At 43.5% G+C, this 27,632-nt stretch overlaps 1 protein-coding gene across 1 annotated transcript in view; it reads left to right on the forward strand.

Moving 5' to 3' along the window:
• FGFR1OP2 (FGFR1 oncogene partner 2) overlaps positions 1–27,632 on the forward strand; it is a 257,887-nt gene that overhangs the window by 160,021 nt on the left and 70,234 nt on the right. Inside the window, exon 3 of the mRNA XM_085652791.1 lies at positions 2,041–2,158. Coding sequence (XP_085508917.1) covers positions 2,041–2,158 — 118 coding nt within the window. The remainder of the gene's footprint in view (positions 1–2,040; positions 2,159–27,632) is intronic.

A 27,632-nucleotide genomic window follows, 5' to 3' on the forward strand; every position in this document is an offset into this window, starting at 1 on the left:
TAAAATCCATTACTTTTTGTTGGAAAGATGTTTCTATATTATCTGTTAATGCTTGGTGGTCGTGGGTTATTTTTTCTAGAAGAGGTGCACAATTATCCATGAATGGGATTACTCACAATTCTTTCTCTTATCAACCTTTTTGGTTACCTGTTGATGTATATTTATCCTTTTAATTCTGTATTAATAATTTTAATTCAGATTTTTACTCAACCAGATTATTCTTATTATGAAATATATTGGCTCTGTATGCATCTTATGCATTCGTTGTAATATTTGTCCCCTCCCTCCCCCTCCTTCCTTTCTCCCTTTATGTATCTTTTGAATATGTAATCTCTCACTACCTATTGTAATTTTTTAACGACTTTGGTTACGGTATGCATTATTTAGCTATTTTTGCTAAATAATAATATTTTATGTATTGTCTTTATTAGTTTATATGAACAAAATTCAATAAAATATTTTGAACTCAAAGGAAGATGTGGGCTGTGCCAGTCAGTGGTGATGGCACTGGCAGGGAAATTCCAGAAGTAAATTTACAGCACTGGAGTGAAAATGACTGAAGGACACCAAGATTAAACTGGGCCAGATAGCGTGAACTTATTAAACTGCAGCCTTAGAACAGCAGGCCGGTGTGGAAGAAAATGTAGACGCGATAGAAGGGCGGGTGAGTCACCACACTTGAGAGAGACACTCATAGAAGGGCAGGTAGCAAGTCAGCGGTAATACCAACGAAGGACAGTAGGTGGCAGTGGATACTAATGAATGCTCCGAGAGAACTTCAATTGCTGAGGGAAATCTGTGTGCTTAGGAGAGCAGTTGAAATTCCCTCCTACTTTTCAGCCCCGTCCGGGAAACCCAATCGGATAAGTCAGAGGAATGAAGTGAGAGGAAGGGGCATCTCACAAAAGAAGCTGACTGAATAACGAGGAAGGACACTCGCTTCTCAGCACTCCGTGACGCACTGACCAAAAGGGAAGATTCACACACATCCGACGAGGACTGCCCAGCGCTCCCCCCGCAGCTCAAGCAGACTTTCGCAGGCAGCAGGAATGAAATGCGCAGCCAGGGCTCCTTTAAAGCAGGTTTGAGGAAGGTGGTTAAATGCTCGTATATGCCCAAACGAGCGCCGCTGTAAGGTGAAGTCCGGCCGCAGGGCGGGTTTCCAGAAGGGCAAGGCGTGATGAAAGTGTCACAGGCTGGAGGGGAAGACACACGGCCACAGAGTACAGGAGGGTCAGGCACTCCGATGCGGCGTCAGTCTACAATCAGGCGCACAGCAGGGGAATGAACAGATAAGGATGTGACTGCCGCTGTGGGGAGAATTCCGCACAAAATAATGAAAGCTGATCACAGGGGAGACTACAGAAGCGGTGATGCCCAAAACGTCTGTGTGAGTGAAGCAAAAGCTGTGCCTGTCAGCGCAGAAGGCAGCTGGCAGGCGACACGATCAGCATCCCCACGCTGAATGAAACGGAGATCCAGGGTCCAGTGATTTTTGGGGGAACTGATAGTTGGGGATAATGTACACCGCATTAAAGTTGGCGAGAGCAAGGCAAAGTGCTGGATGGAAACGCTATAAAACAGTACCTGAACCTTGTGGTCCACAAGGTATTGATTATACTCGACGTTGAGGATGAAAGCAAAAGGGAACGAGCGCCGTCCTGCTCCCTTACGCAGACCCGTCGCCGCCAGTGTTATAAAGACGCCTGGAACAGGTAGGTGAAGATTTAAGGAACTCTTTATTACGACCTCCTCTCTGGAACCCCTAACACGTCGATCTAAAGCACAGCCAACATACACTGCCAGTCAGGCTGCTCTTGTCAACATTCCAAGGCAGCCTCTGGCTCAACTGTAGGAACATTCCAATGGGTAAAAGGAAGAAGGGGGGCAGAGGGAGAGAGAGGGAGGGACCACAGAAGGTACATGGGAGTACCATAATGTAACTTGTAAAGTAAGGGAATAATAACAAAACTGTTCATGTCTCTGTACGTTTGTGTTGTCAATTACATATCTCTGTTTATTTTCCATCTTGTTTTTCAGTACCAAGAAGAAATTCAAGAACTTAATGAGATAGCAAGACATCGCCCTAGGTCTACGCTAGTATTAGGAATCCAACAAGAAAATCGACAGATCCGGGTCCTACAGCAAGAGAATAAAGGTAAGCCACACGTGAAACCATGCTAATTAAAGTTATGTGTTAGTGAGCAATATGCAGATTTGTCCCCCGTACATTTGTCTCTATCCTTTCTCCTTTTTTACCGTTTCAAATTATCCACTTAGATTTACACCCATAGTGTATTTGCTTCTTTTTTCCAGATACAACTCAGTGCAAAATGTTTTAATGACAATTTAACACTTCCGAAGTGTAATATATGTCGGTAGGCAATATATACAAAGCTTTTCTAAATCTTTAAATATCCATGCCTGTCAAGTACAAATTAGATACAATAAACTGAGTGTAATAATCAAAGTGGCTAATAATTACAAAGAATTTTCTTTTTTTTTAAAACATATATTTATTAAACTATTAAAATACAAATTGATCTATGGTCCTTTATTTTGTATGTACAGGTTATACATCAATCAATAGTCATTCCTTATCTTGTGTATACAGTTATACATACGTCAACATATTTGTACAATTTAATAAAAGACAATAACATATATAAAAAACAATATTTCTTTGTGGCAGACAAAATGGATCTTTTCGACTGCATCTTCGTCAGGAAAAAAGCCACACGTTGACCTAAAATATAATTTAAAAATGACACTACCGTTTTTGATGTCATTTTAAATAAATCAACCTTGACCTTGACCTTCACCATAGTGAGCTTATTTAGTAGTAGAAGTGATTCAGAATTCTAGGATTAATTAAGGAAATAGGATATAAAGAAAGTGTGTAGAGTTGTTTTTGATAAATGATAAGAATATCAGAATTTTCATTTTGTTTTACTGTGAGTCAAAAAGTGCTCCATAGAGTGACTATGAAGTTTTCAATAGTGTAATTATTCTCTATTAACTCAATCATTTTTGCTTACTTCGTTTATCTAATTTCTCTGTGCTTTAGACAGCAATATATAGGGATTTTTCTTTCATATATGCGTCTGCTTCCTTTATATAATATCCACTGTTATATGGGTATTCTGAAAAAATATATAGAATTCCGATCTTACATACTGTTCTTTACCCTATATATATTTTAAGTAGACTGGACCTCAATCATTACTTACAATTATATCAAAGGGTGATGTTGTTATGTACGTTTAATCTAAAGACCATATAATACAAACCAACAGACACTAGACCTTTTTAGCCCAACAGGGGGGACGAAGGGGTCGAAAAAGAGTGAACATTCAAGTACCAGCGAGGGAAGAATATCAGAATCATCATTACCAATCAGAGACCTCTCATGTCTTGGAAACACGCAAGAGACAATATTGGAGGTAAGGGATGAAATCCCGATCTTCAATTTATCCTCTAACCCCCTTAATACAGCTAGCCTCACACTCCTCTCAAAAGGTTTATCATATGTCCCACATACATCGACAAATAAATTTGAACTTCACAGAGATACTATCTCATTTTTTCGAAAGATTAGATTAAAAAAAATGTTTAGTGAAGAAAATAATCGCCAAGAGCTATCAGACACCAATGAACTACGAGTTAAATCAAACTTTACACCTGCATTAGATCAAATGGGCCCAGAGGTAGGTGTCTTTGAACATACAGTGCTAAAACGTCTGAATCAGGAGTGTAGATTTATTCCAAAACCCACTTATAACTTGAATAAAGAAGAACTTTTAACCCTGAGAGCCCCAAGTCAAAATCGTACACTAACAGTGAAAAATTGCAACAAAGGAGGAGGCATTGCAATAATAGACACCAATATATATGAACAAAAAATGGTAAATATGCTTCAAAATCAAAGATTTTATTCCAAAATCAGATCCAATCCCACCAATCAGATAATTCAAAAAATTAAATCTCTGACAGATAGAGCTCTAGACATAGGTGATATTAGCGAGAAGGAATATGAATATTTGAACAGCTCACTAGGGAAGATGCCCTGTATTTATGGCATCCCCAAGGTACACAAGAATGAACAAGATCCCCCGTATCGTCCAATAGTGTCAACAATTGGCTCAGTTACGGAGCCGTTGTCGAAATACATTGACCATAAAATAAGACCTTCTGTTCCAAAAATCCAGTCGTACATACAAGATACAAGAGATATGATTGATAAAGTTGAGGGACTCTAATTCAGTCGGTATAAGAATATACTGGTCACTCTGGATATAGAGTCATTATACAGCAATATTCCGCAAAAAGAAGCCCTGGAAGCTGTTGAATGGTTCATGGATACATATGAAGTCCTAGGTCCACAAACTTTTATACTCAATTGCTTAGACATAGTATTGAATGAGAATATTTTCGAATTTGGAGATAGTCTGTACAAACAGACGAAAGGTGTTAGCATGGGGGCTTCTGTAGTGCCATCGGTGGCCAATATATATATGGCCCTTTTTGAGACAAATTTATTTTTTAATGAGATTGCCCCTTTCTTCAAGTCCATTTCCCATTGGTCTAGATATATAGACGACATCTTCTTTATTTGGTCAGATGAGGAACATGCCCTCGAAGAATTTTTAACATGGTTAAATTTAACAAACTCAAACCTTAAATTTACAGCTCATTCTAGCACACAGCAAGTTGAATTCCTAGACATTTTAATAAAATACAACACAGGAATATTAGAGGTAGACCTATTTGTGAAGCCCACAGCCAGAAATAAACTCCTACATTTTAATAGTTATCATCCACGTACACAAAAATAAAGCATACCTTTTTCACAATTTTTAAGATTAAGAAGAAATTGCACAAAACTGGCGGATTTTGACACTCAGGCAATCTCCATGAAACAGAAATCTATATCTAGAGGATACCCTCACCGGTTGGTGAGAGAATCCTATAAAAGAGCCAGGTATTATGATAGGGATCATCTTTTGACAGGAACTACAAGAAATAAATCTGAACAACTTGTATGTGTAACAAAACATTCCACACTTAATTCCAAAGTAAAACAAATAATAAATTCAAATTGGCATATTCTAAATAGTGATCCAACACAAGAATACATACTACCTAAACCACTGTTTGCATACAAACGCAATAAGAACCTCAAAGATACTGTAGTACATTCACGTTTTACTAAGACGAATACCTTTGTTCAGAAAACTATTGATGGAAGTCAACCGCTAAAAGGAACATTTAAATGCTTAGCTTGTAAATCCTGTGACTGTGTTATGGAAGGGGAGACCTTAAATTTCAATGGCTACACAATTCGTGCATAACAGATGTGGAATTGCAAGACACAAAATGTCGTCTATCTTATTGTATGCCCTTGCGGTTTAGGGTATGTAGGAGAAACTTCAAGAGCAATCAAGACTAGACTTACTGAACATCGTTCAGCAATACGTACAGCGGAAATCGCTGCACCTCTAGTGAAACACTATCTTGAGTTACAACATAAACCAGAAGAAATGAAATGGAGAATATTAGAAAAAATTAAACTTACAGGAGAAAATGAAAGTACTAGAACTCGCAAATTGAGGGAAGTTTACTGGATATTCTCTCTCAATACAGCAGTTAGTGGGCTTAACAATGAATTACCATGGGAGAATGCGATTCATACCTATTGATCTATAGAGAGTATAAATAATAGAATTGTGCTCCAATAATATAAAATATAGGCATCTCTAAATCAGGGATTAATATATTCCCTTTATAGAGGTTCAGATTAACAGTATTAATTTAATAGGAACATACAGAGCAAATGATAACCTAAAACAACGATACAGAAATATTGAGAGTTTTTATAAAGAAATACATAAACATCGCCAGAGATATGATATTTATTTAAATAAATCATTCTCAATAATTTAAACCACACTAAATGAAAGAAGTGTAGATACGATATTGAAATAATTGTGTGGTCTAATGTTTCTGAAACCGAGGTGAAAGTCTATTTAATTTTTTGCTGCTGATTCGCCGACGTTCTGGTGGGAGGAGATTTGCCTGACCCTTTAGGCACACGGCTAGAAATACCCAATCGCCGTTTGTGTAAAATAGCTTAAGACCCTCTGCACGTGACCAGACCCAACAATAAGGGAAGAGTAAGCAGTCTGTTATATTCTCAGTACGTGACTACAGTTATCCTATCACGGGCTATGACTGATAGTTTACGAGGAAGTCCACGTTAATACACCCTGCATGTGACTTAATATACCCAATACAGGACAAGGACAGAGAATACTCGCTGACCATATATATTTAAATAACCCTAAGCCCGATCTCCCCCAGATATATTTTGAACGCAACCGAGTAGGACGCAGAGACGCCGCCGGTATCGACGACATCGAGAAATCATTAAGGTAAAACTCAGCGAATAGAATGTCTATATATATTTCTTAATGAGGCTTATAGCATTTAAGATAGTAGATATGTCAGAACAATAAGCGAGTTGGGAGTCCTTACGGAACTCAATATAGTTCCTTGGTCATGATTACTGTTAGCTACACCCAGTCCCGCATATAGAGAACTTCATTATAACTTTTAAGGAGACAGTAATTTAAGCACAGCGATTAGATAAAATAAGACTCGATTAAACAAGCAGAATGCCTTGATACTGAAACTTCAGATAGAAATATTACACACTGATATCTGCCATTTTTCTTGCAGTTATGCCAAATAGACTACCATCATTGTTAATACCTTCTTTTACAAAGTGATCTTATCACAAAGGATCTATAAACTCAAGGATTGACAACATGCATACAGGTATATGTTCATTGTATGAAATAATAAGTTGCAAGCATGATTATCTACACTCGTACTTGCAATAGAATCAAACGATATAATATCTTCCTTTTGATTTTAGTATAACAGATTTGGACATCATTTTACGGAGCGCATTGATATAAATCAGGGAATGAAAATTAGATTAAACGCACATAACAACATCACCCTTTGATATAATTGTAAGTAATGACTGAGGTCCAGTCTACATAAAATATATATAGGATAAAGAACAGTATGTAATATCAGAATTCTATATATTTTTTTCAGAATACTCATATAACAGTGGATATTATATAAAGGAAGCTGATGCATATATGAAAGATATAAAGGAAGCTGACGCATATATGAAAGAAAAATCCCTATATATTGCTGTCTAAAGTACAGAGAAATTAGATAAACGAAGTAAGCAAAAATGATTGAGTTAATAGAGAATAATTACACTATTGAAAACTTCGTAGTCACTCTATAGAACACTTTTTGACTCACAGTATAACTAAATAAAAATTCTGATATTCTTATCATTTATCAAAAACAACTCTTTCTTTATATCCTATTTCCTTAATTAATCCTAGAATTCTGAATCACTTCTACTACTAAGTAAGTTCACTATGGTGAAGGTCAAGGTTGATTTATTTAAAATGACATCAAAAATGGTTGTGTCATTTTTAAATTATATTTTAGGTCAACGTGTGACTTTTTTCCTGACGAAGACGCAGTTTGCGTCGAAACGCGCATCAAAGATCCATTTTGTTTGCCACAAAGAAATATTGTTTTTCATATATGTTATTGTCTTTTATTAAATTGTACAAATATGTTGACGTATGTATAACTGTCTACACAAGATAAGGAATGACTATTGATTGATGTTTAACCTGTACATACAAGATAAGGGACCATAGATCAATTTGTATTTTAATAGTTTAATAAATATATGTTTTAAAAAATTCTGTGTAATCATTAGCCACTTTCATTATTACACTCCGTTTATTGTACTTGACAGGCATGGATATATAAAGATTTAGAAACGCTTTGAATATATTGCCTAGGGATATATATTTCACTATATAATTGCCATATAAGGTCCCTGTTAATTTTCACTAAATTTAACACTTCCCTACAGACATAAGAAGTGTGCACATTTCATAGACCGCGAAAATTAAAATTATTTTCTACCACTGGCGTGCAGGAAAACTCGAGCAACACAACACTTAAATTCTGGCAACTAGTATTTTGCATTGATGTTTTCACGTATGGCACTTATTCTGTGAAGAGTTTTGTTCTGGGCTCCACTATTATCATGCCATAAAAATTACCAGCTTTTTTATTTTGTTGGCAAAGAGGAATTACCAACATTAAGACTTCCAAGCAGGCTTTCTCCTGGATAAACCAGAACAGGTGCCCCTTTCAGTTCCCATTGACCATAGCATAGTGTTTGATCACTAATTTTTAATAATTTTGTGTTCCCTTGGGAACCTGTTCCTCAAGGCTTGTTATTTGATGTGTGCTTCAGCCGCTTGCTTAACCCATCCAGATGCAGCTCTGCCACTTTTAAATGATCACTCATGACTCCGATACTGGCACTGCGTAAGTTGCATATTGGCAGCCCAGCATGGCTTAACTAAAACTGAAATCGTCAGTGGCCCAAAACGTCTAGTGATCATGAAAAGTCTGATTGAAAAAATCAATCGATCAACAACTGTCAATGGTTCTTTAGGTCAGCATAGCTTTGTCTTTATGTTTTTATCACCTCATTATACTTCCCAAGTTGATTCCTTGCTTGACTTTGCAGGATTTTAAAACTGTGGTCAAGGGTTTGATTTGTGCCCAATTGGACTGTCCGTGCCTTACATATGAGCTTAACGAAAATGCCTTTATCTGCTGCGGATTATTCTGAATGCATATCTGTGGCTCTAAGAAGATTGGTCATTGTACCAGTCTCCTTTGGTCTTTGCCCTGGCTCCCTGTGACAGACTGTTAGCCACTTAAAAACTTTGCATGACTCATCGAGTTTTGTTTACAACTTGTCCACCCTTCTCAAATCGCTTATTTTTACTTCTCTGTCTTCACTCTCAAAAAACAACTTTTACTCCTGACTCCATGCCTCGCCCTGAAACTCTTGCTGCTCCCCTCCCTGATCTGTCAGCCAAGGGGGTGCATTGCTAAGTTGTTTACCCCTAGCTGTGTCCCAAAATTCTCTATTTGCCCTGGCCTCCTTTTCGTGGGCCCAGTTTGGCTTCCACCATGCTGCCCGCCCCCTTCACTTTGAGCATGGTGCTTACCATCCTCGATGTTCGCTGTGAAACTCCGCCTGCGGTGTGACTCCCGAGGGGCCACCGTGCTGACTAGAGACACCTCATCACCGCTGCTGCTCTCGTCGGTGTCCGAGACAGACAATACCAGACAATACCTCCGTTGGTGAGTTCGCCCTGCCTTTGCCTTGGACTATTGGACCTTGTGCTCTTCGCCTTCTGCCCAGGGGGTGCAGCGGGCCGCCGTGGTGCTCTCTGTGCCCCTTTCCTGCTTGGCATCTCTGGGGCTGTCATCTTGGCGGCATGTCCCTTATTGCCTGGCTGTTTGGGGGGGGGGGGGTGGGTTCCGGTTCCGGTTGCCCTGTGTCTCCCAGCCATTGCTTTAGCCGCTGGGCGCTTGTCTTTTGGTGGGCGCCTGTCTTTAGGTTTTTTAGGACTTTTGCTTGTCGTGTTGCAGAGACAAATAGCCCGGCAGCGGTTTTTCCCCCAGTGCATTCCGGCATTACAAATTGCCTGGGGCTTCGTGCCTTCTTTCCTTCGCAGCTCTGGCAAGCCTCACGGGCGTTGATCCCCCCCCCCCCCCCAATCGCGGGCACAGTCAGCGTCTTACCATGCCCCGCGACGTGCTTTGTTTCCTGCTTGTAGCCGTGTGAGGCCCAGCCTCGTTCCTGGCTTTTCCGGCAGACAGCGGAGGATGATGCCGTTGCACAGAGGTCCTCCTCGGCCTGGATCACTCCTCAGCTATTGGTGATTCCTGCCGGCTCTCTCGGAGGCTGACTGTGCCGCCGTTGCATCGACGCTCATACCAGTTGCGCCGGTTCCGTCTGGATCTCCGCCATCAGTTTCTCAGGCCGGTCCTGGTCCCTGCTCCCGCTGCTTCTGTCCAGGTCCCGGAAAAGCCCTGGTTGATCACTCCCCAGTGTCTGATTTGGTCCGCCGGAGCCTCCGCAGAACTTCCAGCTGATCCTCGATTTCGACGGCAAGCTTCTTCTCCTCGCTGTTTCTCTCGACACGCAGGCTCCAGGTTCGATGATTCCATTATGGCCGGGGGGAGGGGATTCATAAGCTAACTGGGTCCTTTACCCCTTCTTAATACCCCCCACCGCGTGCCGCCTCTTCCCCTGATTGGGGGGCCAGCGACTACCTAGGAGGCCACCAATCTGGTGCACCCCCTTTTCCATTGGCTTACTGTGGAAAGGGAAGGGGTACCAGTCTCTGGGCAGCGTGTGACCCGATCCAGCTGTGCCTCCCCCGGCCCCTGTTTCTACTTTTTTAAGTCTTCACTCTCAAAAACCAACTTTTACTGCTGACTCCTTGGTTTTGTGGTCAAAGACGATCTTTCCATAACTTATGTGTTGCAAACATCTTGAAGATGTTAATTTTCTCTTAAGCTTTTCTAATCTAAGTTTGAATCTGACCCTATCAGCCACTGAAAATCTTTAGAAATATGTCACCTCTGCATCATGTACATATGTTTTAATATTGCAAGCACTACGTAATCACTAGCCCTCTCTTTTCTCAAACAGTTATTATTCCCTTCTTTGTCCTAGGACTTCTTAAATTCTCATTGATTTCACCCCTTTCCTTCTGCTGAATAGTTTATATAAATGTTTGCTGAATCCAAAGGCGCTTCTAAAACTTTAGGAATGATGTAACCAGCTATCTGATCTCACTCTAAAAAGGAAGTGCAGTACTGAAACATGACCTTATATGTCGTTGGAAATAAGTGCAAATAACAGATATTCATAGATCTCAGTTTCTTCTTGGCGTCATCGAAGAACTTGTGTTGTTATTGCACTAGTCTGGTATAGTCCAGAAACATCATTATACAGTAAGATTCATACCAAAGTTGATTCTGCTCTTGTGAGAAGTGGAGGATTTTCGTCCCTGTCTTTGTAATTTAGGAAGCGTTTTATTATCGGGCGGGGTGCTCCCCCACCCGGTGGCTGTCTCTGCAGAAGTGCAAGGTGTACACATCCTGTTACAAATCAGGTAAGATAGTTTGTCTGGGAAAAGTAAAAACCTCAGCCACCCCTCCAAAAACTGTGCAAATGATACACTTAAGCCTTTCTGGAAACCAACAAACCTGAGGTTAGTGCGGCGTATGCACCCTGCCACATCCTCCGCCCTAGCTTCAAGAGTTTCAGTTGTTGCTGATAATTTGTTGATTGTTGAAGGTTTTTAACGGTGTCTTCCCACTGTCGATTATTGCACTTTGGACTCTAATTCTTTCCACTGCTTGGCACACATCTTCCCTTAATAAAGAGACATCTGAGTCTACTGCTTCTATTTGGGCTACCAGAGCTTCCTTGGAGACAGCAATAGCCTGTATGATCATAGCCACTTTGCTCGCTCTCATAGGTACTCCAAATGTATCCACCTTTGCCTGCTTGCCGACTGCTCCTCTTTTGCCATCTTGAAAAACTTAAGTCTCAAAATGTTGTCAAACCTATTGTCATTCCATGATCTATCCACAGCTCAGGTCCACAACTTAGGATATTCAACCTGCTAGTCGTCAGACACTTAAAGGTCTCCGGAGGCAGCATGAGCTGCTCCCAAGGCAGATGAGTTTGCACTTAAGCCTGCACATGCGAGAGGAAAGTGTTAGTCATGAGCCTTATACCTTCCTGTCCCACATCTCATCTGCGAGGGACCAGGTGTCTGGTTGTAATCCTACCACTTGACCTGGGAGCATCTATATTCTCTATCCTGGCCAAGAGTGTACTCTGCCTGTACTCAAAATTCTAGCGAGCTCTACAAATCACTTGTCATAGTCCTGGGTCTCCACTGACCCTGCGCCTCATACTCCAGACTGACTACATTTAGAGCTGATCAGTCTCCACACTATCAGCAGGATTTTAACTCCCTTTCTGCCTCGGATAACCCGTAGCAGTCAGATTCGTAGACCGATTCACAGTCTCTAGACTGGTTTGTGGATTCGGGCCGCCAGGGTCCCCCGCTTTCACTGGTCAGGGCACATAAGTTAGGTGCACCAGAGCCGTCCTGTAAGTTGAAGACCTAGCCCTGTCCACCAGACGACACATTTTGAAATGTTTCTCCTCAGGGCCCAGGCATAATCCTAGTCCAGGGAGGCCCCAATATGGTGGTCGACTCAGAGCCCACGTACCCCAGGAGCCCTCGCCGCATGGCAGGGGCCACAAAACCTTGTAGATCCCTGGTAAGACCTCATCCCGGCTGTCCTCATCTGCACTCCAGCCGTCTCTTGTATGCCAAATCAGGCCCAGAGCACACTCCTTCACTTTCCCTTCTTGGCAGGCCTGACTGATGCACTTTTCTCCCTCCAAGCAGTATCCAAGAGAAGGGACACCCCAAACCCAAGGCACTTCGCAGGCATAAGTCAAGCACCCTTGGCCCTCGATGCACAGCATGAGACGGATGGGCAGGATTTTACAGGATAAACAAGGATGTGCAGCTGTGCTAGAATGCATCCATTGTTGTCGGCTGCTTGACATGCCCCTGTAAACTGCACTTTTGAACAGAACTACTTTTTCAAACTAACTTCCCAAAATAAACATGTAATCTAAAATGTCCTTAACATGTAATGGTTGCTCGGTATGCATTTATATATACATAAATTCACTGAAAAAACAATAGTTAAAGTGATCCTCAAAAAACACTGAAATACACCAGTTATAATTTAGTGAATGAACTATAACCTGTGCTCTCATCATGCAGTGCTTATGGCCTTTTGCTGTTCAATACAAGTTAAGGTTTTAAGTATATTTATATATTCACTAAATTATAACTGGAGTATTTCAGTGTTTTATGAGGATTTTGAAAGTTAGCTTGTCTCCTTCCAACATCGAACTATAACGTCACTTTAACTATTGTTTTCTGTTTATAGAAGACTGTTTAGTGAGGGGTTATTTGCCTGCCAAATGAGTAATGAGTTCGCTCTCATTATGAGCAGGCTTCCATACATGCTTTAAATGCAGAGCGTGCAAGAATGGTAGAAATAAGAAGGATTACGGAAATCAATATTGCAGGGACTCACAACCCGTGGACAAATATATAAATGTCTCTACTGTCTACACAGTATATGTTTTTTGTTGTCTTTGCAATAAAAGATATATGTTAATATCACATATCCAGTTAAAAATAAAATACACATGAGATAAAAAAAAAAATAGTACCAGCTCGTACCCAGTTTAATTCTACTTTGCAATGTACCACAACAGCAAAAGTGAATTACTACAATATTATGATATATATATATATATATATATCTACTGGCGGTCGCCAGTAGATAGTTATAGTTAGGACCGTGTTTCCATAGGCAATCCGCAACATTCTATTTGGAATAACTTTGGCGCCGGTTGACGAATCCTCGCGAAATTTTCAAAATAGGTGGGGCGCTCCGCTCCTACCCTGAGAGTCTCGGGGGGGATTCGTCAAGCGGGGGCTGAGAAAAAAGGGGGTCCCAAAACGCGTTTCCCCCATGCAATTTTCCATAGGGACCTTTAGTCCAAGGTACAGCCCGAACGGCTGAACAGAATTACTTGAAATTTGGCAGAGAGGTAGTCCTCAGCTCAGGGATGTGCCTTTTGCATATATGGAGTCAATCTGTTCAGTAGTTCCTGAGACAATTGCAGTTAAAAGCACATACATATCTATAGCCGCGCACCGTGCGAGCACCCTAACGTGCGCGAGCATAATTCTGATTGGTGGTTCCATGTTAGTCAACGTTCTAATCGGTCGAAATCAGGAAGTGTCGGCCGCCATTTTGTTTGTTTTCAGTGCGAGAGTGAAAAAGGAAGGTGGCGAACGTGAAAAGGGGGCAGGGTAGAGAGTTCCTGACCCCCTAGCCTTTGTCAGGGGGTCCCTGAAGGACCCCGAAGGCAAAAAAAAACATTTAAATTTGTTTTTTTTTTTAATCGCGGGGGTGCGCGCACCGTGCGCGCACGGTGAAAAACCCCCCAAAAAAACAATTAAATTTTTTTTTTTAATACGTAGTTTATTGTAAAATAAATATATAAAAATAATAATAATACATACATAACTTAGCATTTAAAAAACCTTTGAAATTCACAGAAAAAACCATAGGTTTCACACAAGTTCTAGTTAGCAATTAGCATTTAAAAAACCTTGCAAATTCACTTAAAAAACCATAGGTTTCACACATGTTATAGTTAGGTGGATATTTCACTCGTAAAAAAACAATGAAATTCCCCCGTTATAGTTAGTTCAGATAACTACAACTCGCGCGGCCGCCACTCTATCACAAGGATGATTTCATCAGTGATGTCATGAGTGATGCCACTGACCATGTAATATGTGACGTCATCAGCAGTGGATTGCGGTCGCGCGAGTTATAGTTATCTGAACTAACTATAACGGGGGAATTTCATTGGTTTTTTACGAGTGAAATATCCACCTAACTATAACATGTGTGAAACCTATGGTTTTTTAAGTGAATATATATATATATATATATAGTTCAACATTCCCGATGCAGTAGAGACAGTTGACCAAATTTAAGAAGAGTTGATAGAATGAAGAAGGCTTGAGTCTCAATACAAAACTGAAGTGTACTCTAAGATTCAAGGTGGTCTTAATATAGACGAAGAACTAGCAATACATATATAAATGTTTAGGAATCGGGAGGATAGTCTGTTTAACTTCCTTTCAATACTTTATACTTTGGGGTCCATTAGTATGTCGGGCGAATCGCCACCGCCCACATGGCAGTGGCGATCCGCCCAACATATTCCCCCGCATGATTTCCCCCCGCCAAATTACCATGGCGGGGGGGACCCCAGCGGACGGAAAGACCGTCTGCCGGTTTTCCGCCCAGTCGATGAGTCGACTGGGCGGAAAAGCTGTTAATATGGTGGCGGTGTCTTGTAGACACCGCCATCCATATTAGAATACATGCAGGGAGATGCGTTGCCGCCACGGAAAGGCATGCGGTTCTCAACATTGGGGGCCCGTGGCAGGCCCCCAGGGATTCTGGAGGGTGGGGGGCACACATAGGGGGTACCTATGGTACCCCCCTGCATTTGACAGTACAACATGGCAGGCACCGCGCCGTGCCTGTCAAGTTGTACTGTCAAATGCACAACTTGCGTTTTTGGCATTGCGGCGGGTGGTGCTTTCAGCACCGCCCGCCGCAATGTTAGAAATGCGGTATGCGCCCGGCAGTGTTGCGAGTGCATCATAATCGGATGTGCGGCACCGCCGCATGCATTGCGGGCGGTCCATTTCCCAGGGGTATGGCGGGTGGGAATGACCCCCTTTGTATTAATTCACACCCAATGTGCTCTTACATACAATTTGTACATGAATAACCCTGATTTGGCATTGACTGGTATATTATGTCTTCCTTTTCTGGAACATATTGTTTTATTATTTTTGTCAGGACGAATTTCTGTGTTCTAAAAATCTATACGTATTAGTTACATATATGAAATCTAATCACATACAGTGCTGTATCTGGGTATTTGGCCACTGGCTGTTTGTTTTATTCATTCTATTATTGTAACAAATTTACCTAGCTTCATTGTTAACCCACTTGGGAATAATTTTTTTAATTTGTGAAGAATAAATGTATTCTTCATTGCAAATATAATTATTGTGGTTTATGTGATATTGTCCTTATATATGATTCACTGAATACATGTTTTAGCCCCGTAGTATTTTTTTCAGAATATGAAGATTGTACAAGGACTAAATTGATAACTTTATGAGCAAAGTTCTCCAATAATTCCCTTTCTGCACGTTACACAGGATTATACCCCTCAATTTTTATTTTGGGTCAGTTGATGGATATCCTATGCCAAAGCATCAGGACGAAATGAACACACTCACACCCCCCCCGCCCCCCCCCCCATCCCCAATCCCCCCCCAAAACTAAACAGGGTTTCTGGATGAGCCCCAGTTGTGCAACAAACGTTTGAGCTCTGGTTTCAATTGCAATTTAAAATCTTTATTCGGTTTTGAAATAAAACCATAAAAATACGCATAACAATTCTATAGTGTATAGTGAATACCTCATCATCTCTGTATTGCATCTAACATAAAAACACTAACAATAAATAAATAGAAATACTGGTACGTTAAGATATCGTCATAGAAAAAGTGTACAAAAAAAGCAAAATATAATACTAAAATGATCAGCTTACCAGCAATACAAGCAGAACATTGTACAATTAAAAAAACAAAATCATAACTCGTCAGTAAGGAGCGAAAAGAAGTAGCATGAACCTGCAGTGACAGAATACAAGGCCAGCCAACTAATTATAAAGTGCAAATTTAATTTTATATTTCTGATGGATACATCTGCCTGTGGGTTTCTCACCTTTTGAATTACCACTGCGCCAGCATTCCACTGACGCTTTTTCATTGCTCTCCCATGTCGACGAGGACGTCAGAATAGCACTGTTCTGCTCACGACTCCGTATGATGTCATCGGATCCATAAAAAGACCTTGCCGGCGTTCCGACGGCAGTTCCCTTTTTTCCGCATTGTCAACGTGTAACGGTTTTTCTGGGACTCTCCATTTCTTGTAGTTTACATTGTTTCAGTTTCTGTCTGTATTGTAGCAGTACAATGGCTACACAAAAGAAGTCATGGTTCAAGCCTTGTATGGAGTGTGGGGGTGTAGGTCCATCACGGACCCCCACGATGATTGCCTTTGATGCGTGTCGTCAGATCACGACGTCGAAGTATGTTCATCTTGTTGAAGGAAGAATCCGAAGGCGCTCAAGGAGAGGGAGGCGAAATTATTCATGGCCCGAGCAAGAAAATAAAAGAGGCCTCAAGAGATCCAAGTCGAAGTTGACGACCCCGCACACCTTGAGGTCGTCGAAAAAGCACAAAAAGAAGTGGATTCATGAGTCCCTGCATCTGTCTTCAAAAGCCGAGTCTTCAAGGTTGGCTTCTCTGGTCTAGCGAAGTCATGGTAAAGATGTCATCTCTCCTTCTCCTTCTCCTTCTTCGCAGGCGACTCCAGTCCATTCTCTGGTGCCAAGGGATTAACCGGCGCCCAAGGAGACTTCTCCAGCACCTCTGGCTTCACTTGGTCCAGTGTCCCAGGCGCCGCAGCCACAACCCGGCTCACTTTCTCGGTCGGATCCAGACCAGGCGGCTCCGGATCCATACCCACCTTTTCTGAGTCCAGGTGCGCATCGGTTGCATTTTTTAAATGCCTTTTTGGCATGTTTGCCAAAGTGGTTGACCCATCTGGTGCACCGGCTGGCCCTGTGGGTCCGCTCTCTTATAATGTGGGCATCCCCCAACATTATGCCCAGGCACTATTTGTGCCATTTATGCCAATTACTCTGTCATGGCATCTCCTGGTGCTGAGATTTTCGATGCCGATCCCTCAGTCTCCGGCGCCGTCTGCTTTTGGGCCGGCGCCTCTGGCTGCTACTGAGGGTCCTCCTTCAACGTCGGCACCAATATCACTGGAGCCGCACCGGTCTCCGTTGACGCCGATTTCCAAGATACGCGCTCGGAGGAAGGCCCAAAGGCTGCTGGAAGAAGAGTACAGCAGGAGCAAGCTAAGGTGGGGAAAATTCTTGACTCTGTGGGTGACTTCGACGGTCTTCAGGAGGCAAGTGGTTTGGACACTTCCCCGGAGTGGGAACTTTCTTCCCTTATGAGAATGCCTTCTCAGGATGTGGCTCCATATCATACTGTTATCAGAAAGGCTGCTGACCTGTTGGATCTGCAATTGCCCACACCAAAGGTCATATTTAACATTCCTTCCTCAGTGATAGAGCTGTTGCTACCATTCAGTGAAGCGTTAACAGAGCCAATTTTGGAAGTGTGGCAGACACCTAGGTCTGCCCCAGAAGTTCCCGAGCTGTGGCAAGACGTTACAAGGCTGCACCTGGAGATCCAGCCTTTTTTACCCTCGAATCGTTCACCAGAAAGCTTGGTAGTTCAAGCTTCATGTTCATCCAAACAATCAGCAGGTTCATTACCCTCCATCCTGGGGGATCGGGATTCCAAAAATTTGGAGCAGTCAGCAAAAGAGTGTTCTTTTCGGCAAGCATGGCCTTTAAATCTACAAATGCCACATGCTTGTTAGGAAGATATATACACGCTTTGATGGGCACGGCCAAAGAGGTGGCTCCTAAGCTGCCGGAGGATGTTCAAGGACACTTTCTGGACGTGTTGACTGATACGCAGGCTGCAGTCTGTCAGGTGATTCAGTCTGGTCTGGATACAGCAGACTCAGTTGCCAGGCTGATGGGCTCCAGTGGCTACCAGGAGGCACGCCTGGTTAAGAGGTCCGTGATTTTCTCCGGATGTGCAAGCCACTCTGCTTGATCTCCCTTTTAATGGTTCCAGGTTCTTGGGGACAAATGCGGATTCTGCTCTGCAATGTTTCAAGGCTAGCAGGGCTACTGCGAGATCCTTAGGCCTACAGTCCCAGCCTAGGGGCTCTGGTTACAGGAGATTTTGCAGATTTGGGAAGGCAGCTTCGTTTTGAGGCCATCAACAGCAGCAGCAGCAGAACCCCCTGTACAAGTTGTACATAGGGAAGGGAAGAGGCCGTCAGCGGGGGGTCGCCCAGCAACAGTTCTCCTCCTCCACCTCCTCTTCTGTTCCCGCAGGGAAGCAGCTCTAGATCTCCCATCTTGTAGCATGTTGGTCCCGTAGGATTCCGGGTGTCCTATTTTCTACAAAAATGGAAATCTGTTACATCAGATCTTTGGGTTTTGATCTTGTAGAAAATGTGTATGCCCTTCCTTTCCAGGAGGTTCCCCCTCCTTACCCTCCTTGCCAGGATTGGTGTTCAGCGGACCCTCTGTTGCTCCTGCAACAAGAGGTCCTGTCCTTGCTACAGAAAGGTGCGATAGAGGTGGTTCCGGAGCAGGAAAGAGGTCAGGGGTGTTACTCCCAATATTTCCTGATCCCCCAAAAGGATGAGCGGTTGAGACCGATCCTGGACCTCAGGGTCTTGAATTTTTACCTCAAGCAGGAGAAGTTCAAGATTTTGACCCTAGATCAGGTTCTTCTAGCGCTGCAGCAAGAAGACTGGATGGTGTTGATCGATTTGCAGGATGCGTATTTCCACATCTCATCCTGAAGTTGCATCGGAAGTAGCTCCGTTTTACGGTGGGATCTCAACACTACCAGTTTGCGGTCCTTCCGTTTGGCCTTACTTTCGCAACTCGGGTCTTCATAAAGGTGATGGTGGTGGTTGAAGCTCATTTCAGAAGGTCGGAGATCCCGGTATTACCCTATCTGGACAACTGGCTGCTCAAAGTCTCCTGAGTTGGTGCTGCATCATCTGCAAATAACGGCTCGGCTGTTGTTCGAATTGGATTTTTCGATGAATGTACCCAAATCTCACCTTGTGCCCTCTCAGCGCAATCTGTTTATAGGGGCAGTGCTGGATACTACTGTGAACCGTGCCTTCCCGCCTCCTCAGAGGATTCTAGACATCCAGGCTATGATTCCACTGTTTGAAGAAGGGGCGGAAGTTCCAGTCCTGAAGGTCTTACGTCTGCTTGGTCTGTTCGCTTCCTGCATACTGTTGGCCAACCATGCACGCTGGAAAATCAGGGTGCTCCAGTGCTGCCTCCGCAGGCAGTGGTTTCAATACAACGGAGATCTCAGGGAGGTGGTCAGAATCTCCAGAGACACTGTGGCGGATCTGTTATAATGGAGTGTTTCAGGCAACCTGTCTCAAGGGAAGCCGTTTCAACCTCCTTGCCGGTGGCCTCGGTGATAACAGATGCCTCCACTCTGGGGTGGGGTGCTCATCTGGTGGGATGTGGAGGTCAAGGGTCTTTGGTCTCCAGAGGAAAGATTGCTTTATATCAGTCTTCTGGAATTGTGGGCAATACGTTTGGCTCTCAAGGCCTTTCTTCCCTCCCTTCGCGGTCAGTCAGCTCTGGTGCTGATGGACAACACTACCGCAATGTGGTACATCAGGAAACGGGGAGGAGTACGGTCGTTTAGTCTCTGCAGAGAAGCTCTGCGTCTCTGGACCATCAGATTTGTGTGATTCCAAATCATCTGGTCGGAGTGCTGAGTGTACATGCGGACAGTCTCAGTCGGCAATTCTCAGCCGATCACGAGTGGCGGCTTCATCCGGAGGTGGTCTTATCACATCTTCAGGATGTGGGGGTTTCCTTGGTTGGACCTTTTTGCAACTTACGAGAACGCGCACTGCCCGTCGTTCTGCAGTGTCCAGTATCTAATGCGAGGAGCATTAGGGAACGCGTTTCAGTTGGATTTGGGCTCGCAACTCCCGTTTCCTCCCATACCCTTAATTCCTCGAGTTCTGAGGAAGATTCGCCTAGACCGGGCCCAAGTCATATTGATCGCTCCGGATTGGCCAAGAAGGGTGTTGTACATAGACCTACTTCCCCTCTCTTCGTTCCCTCCGCTCCATCTCCCTCACAGGGCAAACCTCATCTCGCAGTTGCAGAGGCAGATTCTACACCCCACCTACAAGAGCCTGGACCTTTATGTCTGGAGATTGAACGGGGCAACCTGAGTTCTTTCTTTCCCACCGGATGTGGTGGGTGTTATTTTATCAGCCAGAAGACACTCCACCAAATCTGCTTATTCCTGTAAATGGGCTAGATTTGTTAAGTGGTGTGGAGAGAGTTCAATTGATACCTTGAAGGCTCATTTCTCAGATTTTCTACTTTCGTTGGCCCAGCAGGGTTGTGCTGTGGCAACTGTGAAGGGTTACTTGTCGGAATTAACGGCTTTCCTTTGTTTGCCAGACCAGCCTTCATTTTTTAAGTCTCTCATAGTTATGAGGTTCATGAATGGCCTCACAAATAGATTTCCTCCCACTCCCTTCATTATGCCTCAGTGGGACTTAAATCTGGTTCTTACTTTTCTAATGGGGTCTCCTTTCGACCCTCTTCATAGTTGTCCATTGAGGCTTCTTACATTCAAAACAGTTTTTCTAATTGCGATTACCTCTGCTAGGAGGGTAAGTGAGCTTCAAGCTCTTAGTTGTAGGCCTCCTTTTACAACTATCCTTGCAGATAAGATAGTTCTTAGGACCAGAGCTGCTTTCCTGCCTAAGGTGGTTACACCTTTTCATCTGGGGCAGTCTATCACCTTGTTTAACCACAAAAGAGTTGCTCCTAAAGTGATAACCACTATAAGGTTGGAGTTATATTGTGAGTGGGGACATCTCACAAATAGTAACGGACTGGTCTCACACACCACCTGGTGTCATGCTTCATCATTGACCAGTCCTCGCCCTCTAAAACCTTGGTTTGATAGAGGACGGGCATACACCTGACGACAGGGATGGACTTCTAAACTAAGTAGGGGCCCGTGTATGAGTGAGTGAGATTAAAAATCATTATAGTTATCCTCACTGTGTTTTTTAATGTGAAAGGTAACTATGTGATGTTTAAAAGCAGGTGACAGTATATGGGGGATTAGTGTCCCCTAACCGTTGTGTTTAGAAGTCTATCGCCTTGCCTACCTTCTATACTCCCCCCCTCACCTTTCCAAGGAGGAGGAGAGACTTCACCACCTGGACCCTAGAAGGGTGGTTAGCTTCTACCTAGACAGAACCAAGGACTTGAGGCTGGACGATCAGCTCTTCGTTGGTTACATGGGAAGAATGAAGCGCAGAGCGGTTCACAAGAGAACGCTCTCCAGGTGGATCATCTTGTGCATCAAGATCTGCTACGCCTTGGCCAAGAAGGAGCCACCTGAGGAATTAGAGCTCATTCTACTAGAGCTAAGTCTTCATCTTCAGCTTTGGCTAGAGGTGTTTGATATCTGTAAGGCGGCAACTTGGGCCTCCCTCCACACTTTTGTGAAGCATTATTGCTTAGACTCGGAGGTGAAAAGGGACGGCAATGTTTCATGTCCTCTGCTGCAGGAATTTTTGGTGTAAGTAGGAAGACACTGTCATATGGCTGATAAGGACATTGTCAACATCACTAAGTTAGCATGAGCTCTGCTGCCATGATTCAGCTTTTGCGCATGTTACTACATGACTTTATTTTTGCAAGACTCTGTTTATGCTTTTCAGGTGGGAACCGTCTGCTTTGTGTGTTCTCTGCCTGTTCCTGGAGGTTAGTCCGAACACGGTGAGCAAGGTCGATAAACAATACCCCTTGTTTATTCTGCTCTGGTCAGTCCCTAGCACCTAGACAAAACTTTCAAACACAGCTGTGGTTGCTGAGGACTCGTGCTTTGATATTATGGGAAAGCATGTTTGGTTAACAGACACTAGGAGAGGGACCTTTCCAGGGAGAAGAGCCATGCTGTTCCTATGATGTAGATATACCATCTACGCATTAAGGTCTGGGGTCTGCTGACAAAGCCCAGAGATCTTCTATTATATAATCCTACTTCTTCTTACCAAGGGGAGGGTGGTTAGGCCTTATAGCCCCTTATCCACTGTCTTTATAAAATGACATCTCCCTTTATGATATATGGACTTGCTACAATGCGAACTGTGTTAAGTATATGCATTTTGCTGTTGGTAGTGGCACGTATACTGCGTTATAGAGCACGATAATTAAAATAAAATGTTTAAACTATACTCTTGCCCATTCTTATTGTGGACAAGTACGACTGAGTGAACAAAGGGTCTTGTTACCGGGATTCCTGAGAGTGTCAGGAGTGTTCCTGGGTGTCTAATCATTTGCATCTTCGTGATTGTATAGGAGAGCAGGTGAGACACTATAGCTAGTCGATCCTGGGATTGTGGGTACTGATGCGGTAAGAATGCTTAGCCCCTATACACCAAGGTACTATATTCCTGCGTATAGTTCTGTGTATGTGCAGAATCCCTGCAACAACACCCTCCTCCTGTAGAGGGACAGCTTGGGGATTCCATTCAAAAGGTGAGGAATCCACAGGCAGATGTATCCATCAGAAGAACAAGTTACTTACCTTCGGTAGCACTTTTTTTGGTGGATACAGTATCTGCCTATGGATTCTTCACTGACCCACCCACCCCGTTGTCTACCTACGTATACCAAGAAGATTTTTGGGCATGACATTCTCGTAGACTAGGTCTTCTTATGGCTCCGATGACATCATACGGAGACAGGCTGTTGTGAAGTCCTCGTCGACGTGGGAGAGCTATGAAAAGGTTTCCGTGGAATGCTGGTGCAGGGGTAATTCAAAATGTGAGGAATCTACAGGCAGATACTGTATCACCAGAAAAAGCGTTACCGAAGGTAAGTAACTTGTTCGTTTAAACCAGTCCCAGAGGATCACCAAGCGCTAGTGCAAATTTATGCATTTGAATTGATCTAAATAAAACTTATCAGTTAATATGGTTGCCAGATTATACTGACCCTATAGTTTCCAAATAGACTTGGTCTTAAAGAGGCCTGCAGTTAGTCAGTAGATTATATAAAATAAAATCCTCTATCAAGGGTCTGCAATGTTAATAGAAAATTAATTGGTAAACCTTCTAAAACAGACTTGCCATTAAAAAGGCTCGCAGATTAGCCACTAAACTCTACAAAATAAGTAAGACCTCGAACTAGTTTCCACTATAATAATATAAAAAGAAGTTTTAAACCTGCAAAAACATAACTTTCCAATATAATCACTACAGTGTTAAGACCCCCAAACCAACGCTGTCTTCGAAATGCCTTTATGAAGACCAGCATAATAGCTGGAGTTTGGTTTCATCACTTTGGGAGGTGGGAAAAAACAAAGGTTTAAGTAATGTTATAGTAAAGCAAAAAGTTCATTTACAATGTAACTTTTTATAATTTAACAAACTGAAATTCACCAGTTGTAGGTATCTCAAGTAACTATAACTTGTGCCATAGAGTAACTATAACTTGCGCCGTTCCATGCACAGTGTTGTCGTCAATGATGTCATGTCAGCAGTTGCAGGCATGTTAGCGATGTCATAGAACATATCATAAGTGTTGTAATACGTGAGGTCATAAGCAGTCATAGCTAGGGCACGTGTTATGGTTACTTTAGGGCTTTAGGTGCGCTTATTAAATGGAAGGGGAGAAGTTGTGGAAGGCCACTTAAAACCCCATCATCGGTGTAGTAGGGATTCCCGGCAGGGGGTGGGGGGAGTTGGATTACTCTGGGAAAGGATGTGGTCCAGTATATGGAGCAATGGTACTCCCAATGGTGACCCCACAAGGACTTAACCCTTTTTCTCGATTAAAGAGACCCATTGGATCCCACCCTGCAAACCACTTCCTGGATTCTCACCCATGTGTGTGATAGTGTAATTGAGCACTTTATAGATAGAGAGGTTAACCTGCAGGAGGCCAAGAAGGTGCCATATTTCAATGTTGACTGCGTCAAAGAAACAGCAGACTTGAGTGCTAATTTTGATCTACACTGGCGGCGACTCCTTCACTGAAAAAGTACAAGAAGATAACCTGGAAGCATTGGCTGTGCCGGCGACTTTTGGAGGTTCCGTCCTCAAAAGCATGCTAATATTTTATGATAATTGAGTTCCTCTGCAGGCTCACATGTCCCTCTTAAATGGTACCAGAGGGGAGAGTACGTTTTAATTTTAAGTTGGATACCATTCTCTTCTCCTCAACATATATTTAATGGAAAAACCAATGGTTACAAGTACGTCATTCGTTATTTGAGATGTCATCAGTGATGTCACTGACAATGTCATGGGTGATGTAATATGTGAGGTCATAAGCAGTGCAATTTGGACGTGTAAGTTATAGTTAGAAACTATAACTGCTGAATTTCACTGTTTTTTTGTGAGTGAAATCTGAGCCTAACTATAACGCCCCTGTAACCTTTGGTACAGGGGCGTCACACCTAACGTCCCTGTAACCTAATGGTAATCTCTAACCTTTCAGAGTCGGTGTGAGTGGCTCGATAGGTCAGTGAGTGGGTGTGTGAGTGGCTGCCTGGGTCTGTGACTGGGTGTGTGAGTGGTTATGTGAGTGAGTAGGTTTGTGGCTGTGTGAGTGGTTTTGTGAGTGGTTGTATGGGTTTGTGTTTGGGTGTGTGAGTGGCTGCATGATTCTATGAGTGGGTGTGTGAGTAGCTGTGCAAGGGGGCTTGTAAGTGGCATTATGGGTGTGTGAGTGTCTGTATGGTTCTGTACAGTGGGTGGATAAAGGAGACAGGGCCTCTGAAGAGATCTCCGCTATCCTGCTGTATGGGACATACTGGTGGTAACAGGAGGGGTTTTTGGCCCCAACAATCCTCAGCTTCCAAGGTGACTTCCTCCCCCAACCAGTAGTGCGCCAGGAGGCGTGTTTGTACAGTGCTGGACTAAGGGGGCTGGGCCTCCATGAAATCCCAGCGTTCCCACTGTGTGGAGCATACTGGTGGTATCAGGAGAGGTTCTTGGCCCCCAAGGATCCTCGGCATCCAAGGAGACTTCATCCCCCAACCAGTAGTATGCCAGAGGTGCGTTTGCAGAGTGGTTGAGAAATGGTGGTGGGTCCTCTAATGAGTTCTCAGCATTCCTGCTGTGTGGAACTTACTGGAGGTAATAGGAGGGGTTCTTGGCCCCCAAGGACCCTCCACATCCAAGGTGACTTAATCCCCAACCAGTAGTGCACCAGGAGGTGTTTTTGAACAGTGCAGGACAAAGGGGGCTGGGCCTCCGACAAAATCCCAGCTTTCCCACTGTGTGAGACATACTGGTGGTAACAGGAGTGGTTCTTGGCCCCCAAGGATCCTCTGCATCCAAGGGGACTTAATCTCCCAACCAGTAGTATGCCACGAGGCTCATTTGCAGAGTGGTGGAGAAATGGGGGTGGGTCCTCTGACGAGCTCTCAGCATTCCCCCTGTGTGGGACTTACTTGAGGCAACAGGAAGGGTTCTTGGCCCGCAGGTGGATCCGCAGATTTTGGAAAATGTAAAAATATATATATTTACACACATTTTAATTTAACAATTTATGCTGACAGCCCTCTTATAGCGCCTTTATGTGGTCAGGGAATCTCTACCCCGACCCCTTCATTAACAGCTGAAATTTCAGCCCTGGCACCATTTCCCGATAAAAGAAAATGGCGGCTGCAACTTATCAGTCAGGTTGTGGCCAGCCATTCCGAATCCTTCTTTTGGCACGTGGATCCGTGGATCGACCCTTGGTGGATCCACTAACCTATATAACTATAATTTTTTATGTTTATTACCAATAATACTAATGAATGTATTCACACCAAATCACAAAAAGCGTGATCTCAGAACTTAATCTACCTTTCTGCCAAATTTGGTGTAATACCGGTCAACAGTCCAGGTTGTAGTTCCATTCAAAGGCCCTCTGGGAAAATGCATAGCGAAAATGCATTCAGGAACCCCCCCCCCCCCCCCATTTTTCCCGGCCCCTGATTGACAGATCACCCCAAAACTTTCAATCAGCTGCTGAATCGACAAAAGTATACATTTTGTGAAGATTCGGCAAGCGACGCTAAAGTTATTGGTAAAACAAAAAACACTTCCTATAAAACTAGGTCCTAACTATACATATTGGCGACCGCCAGTAGGATATATACATATATATATTTTAGTGCAGTGTATTCGCTGAAAAAATCAAAGGTTACAGGGACGTTATGGTTGGGCTCCAATTTCACTTGTAAAAAAAACATTGAAATTCAGCCGTTGTACTTACCTGACTAACTGACTGAAACTTACACCCCCCCCCCCCCCCCACAATGCACTGCTTATGGCCTCATATCTTACATCACTCATGACACGATTAGTGACGTGTCACTGTTTTTTAACCATATTTTATTGGCATTTAATCTTTGAGTTCACATACTTCATATTATGACGAAAGCTCTTCTAGCATGTATGAGAGTTAGGTCTATGCCCATTCCCAGGATCTTACAAGTCAACACCTTCAGAACAGCTAATAGAACATAGAAACAATACCCCCCTCCCTGCCCTCCGGGTTTCAATTGAACAAGTATTGCAGAGGGGCTGCAGAATGGCAGCCGCTCGTACAAGTGAGGATTTGCAGTCGTGTCAAGTGGAGGCCAGGGTCTCATGCGTTAAATTTGACGTCCCCCTGGACCATTGTCCAGAGCCGCGTCAGCCACCCCAGGGAAGCCCACCTCCTCAACGTCTTCTTGGCCAGAGGCTATTAGTTCACCTACTAAGGTCTTGTCCATGGTACCATTCCCTCGACTGGCTTCCCTAAACACCTACTTTCAGCCCCCGCCCATCTCTCTAACTCTCTTCTCCAGGTGGCAAACTGCGGTCCTCTCGGGGCCTTCCAATTCCTCGCTATCTCTCTCTTGACCAGGACGTAAGCAAGGTCCTGAAACTTCCCCGTCACCCTGTTCTTAGCCGTGTGTGGAAACCATCCCAAGAGGAAGTGCTCTGGCGTCTGTGGCAATGCTTTATCAATGAGGTCGCCCACTATCTGTCGTAGGTCTCCCCAGAAAGTCTGCAGTAGGGGGCAGTCCCAAAACATGTGGAGTATGTGTGCCTCCTGCACCCCGCATCTTGGGCAGCCTGCTGATTCCACACCGAAGTATCGCCGAATGCGGGCCGGTGTCCGGTACGCTCTATGCAGCGCATAATAGTTAATTATTTTAAATGGGCGTTCCGAGATGCCTTTGGTGTACGTTCTAGTATTTTTT

Source organism: Triturus cristatus, chromosome 4_1 (assembly GCF_964204655.1).
Source record: "Triturus cristatus chromosome 4_1, aTriCri1.1, whole genome shotgun sequence".
In the NCBI taxonomy this organism is placed as follows: domain Eukaryota; kingdom Metazoa; phylum Chordata; class Amphibia; order Caudata; family Salamandridae; genus Triturus; species Triturus cristatus.